We start from the raw sequence: 987 nt of genomic DNA, 5'->3' as shown, positions 1-987 counted from the left end.
TAATTTCATTATTTTATGTAAATTATGTGAACGTGTATGTGTGTGGTTACATGCACAGGTAGCTGCAGAGGCCAGAGATGTCAGCAGGCCCTCTTGGAGCTAGAATTTATGGGAGACTGTTTGCTACCTAATGTGGTGCTGAGAATTGAACTTGGGTCCTTTCCTGTACTCTCTGAATGGCTGAGCAGTCTCATCAGCTTGATCAATCATTTAGAGAAAATAATTTTTCTTATTTTAGATTTACTTTTTATTGTTTGAGAAATATATACATGTATATATATTTTTGATAAAATCTACCTCCTATCCCTCAACTCCTCCTCTATTCCATTCCTGATCCTACAGCCTCTTTCCTCCTACGCATGTTTATTTAAAAACCTCATATATCCCACTTAATGCTACCTGTAATCACTTGGATGTAGGTTAATCTATGGGAGCATGAGCAGCTTCTCAGAGCTGTCTTCCTCCCCAAAGCTGCGAGTGAACGATGACGTCTTAGATAGGGGTGAGCTTCATGAGCCCCTTCACCATCCAGCAGGGATTTTTAGTCAATGATTTTGTTTAATGGTGTGTGTGTGTGTGTGTGTGTGTGTGTGTATGCATGCATGTGTGTGTGTGTGTGTGTTTATGAGTGTCAGTACAGAATACAGAAGATGGCAGAATACAGTAGGTGTCCTACTTTGTCCCTCTTTACCGATTTCTTTGATGTAGGGTCTCTTTAAGACCCCAAAGTCTCAGTTTTCTCAGTTATGTTGGAAGCCAACAAACCTCAGTGATTCTCCAAAAGTTCACAAGTGACCTTGTGGTGAGTCTCAACACCATTGTGCTATGTAAGCAGGCAGACAAGAGGGCACATGTGTCTTGTGCCTTCTATGTACATGAGGAGGGAAATGTCTAGGCATAGACAATGAGGTTTTATTTTTTCAAAGTTTACCAAAATATATCTAAAATGGGCATTTTTTTTTTTTTTTTTTTTTTTTTTTTTTTTTT

General features: G+C 38.9%; 1 protein-coding gene across 1 annotated transcript in view; it reads left to right on the top strand.

Moving 5' to 3' along the window:
• The first annotated feature begins 435 nt into the window (after positions 1-435).
• LOC116091605 (histo-blood group ABO system transferase 1-like) overlaps positions 436-987 on the top strand; it is a 9,783-nt gene continuing 9,231 nt past the window's right edge. The window contains exon 1 of the mRNA XM_031373182.1: positions 436-502. Coding sequence (XP_031229042.1) covers positions 436-502 — 67 coding nt within the window. The remainder of the gene's footprint in view (positions 503-987) is intronic.

Source organism: Mastomys coucha, unplaced genomic scaffold (assembly GCF_008632895.1).
Source record: "Mastomys coucha isolate ucsf_1 unplaced genomic scaffold, UCSF_Mcou_1 pScaffold15, whole genome shotgun sequence".
Lineage (NCBI taxonomy): Eukaryota > Metazoa > Chordata > Mammalia > Rodentia > Muridae > Mastomys > Mastomys coucha.
The sequence above is the reverse complement of the archived record's forward strand: the minus strand, read 5'-3'. Positions and strand labels throughout refer to the sequence as shown.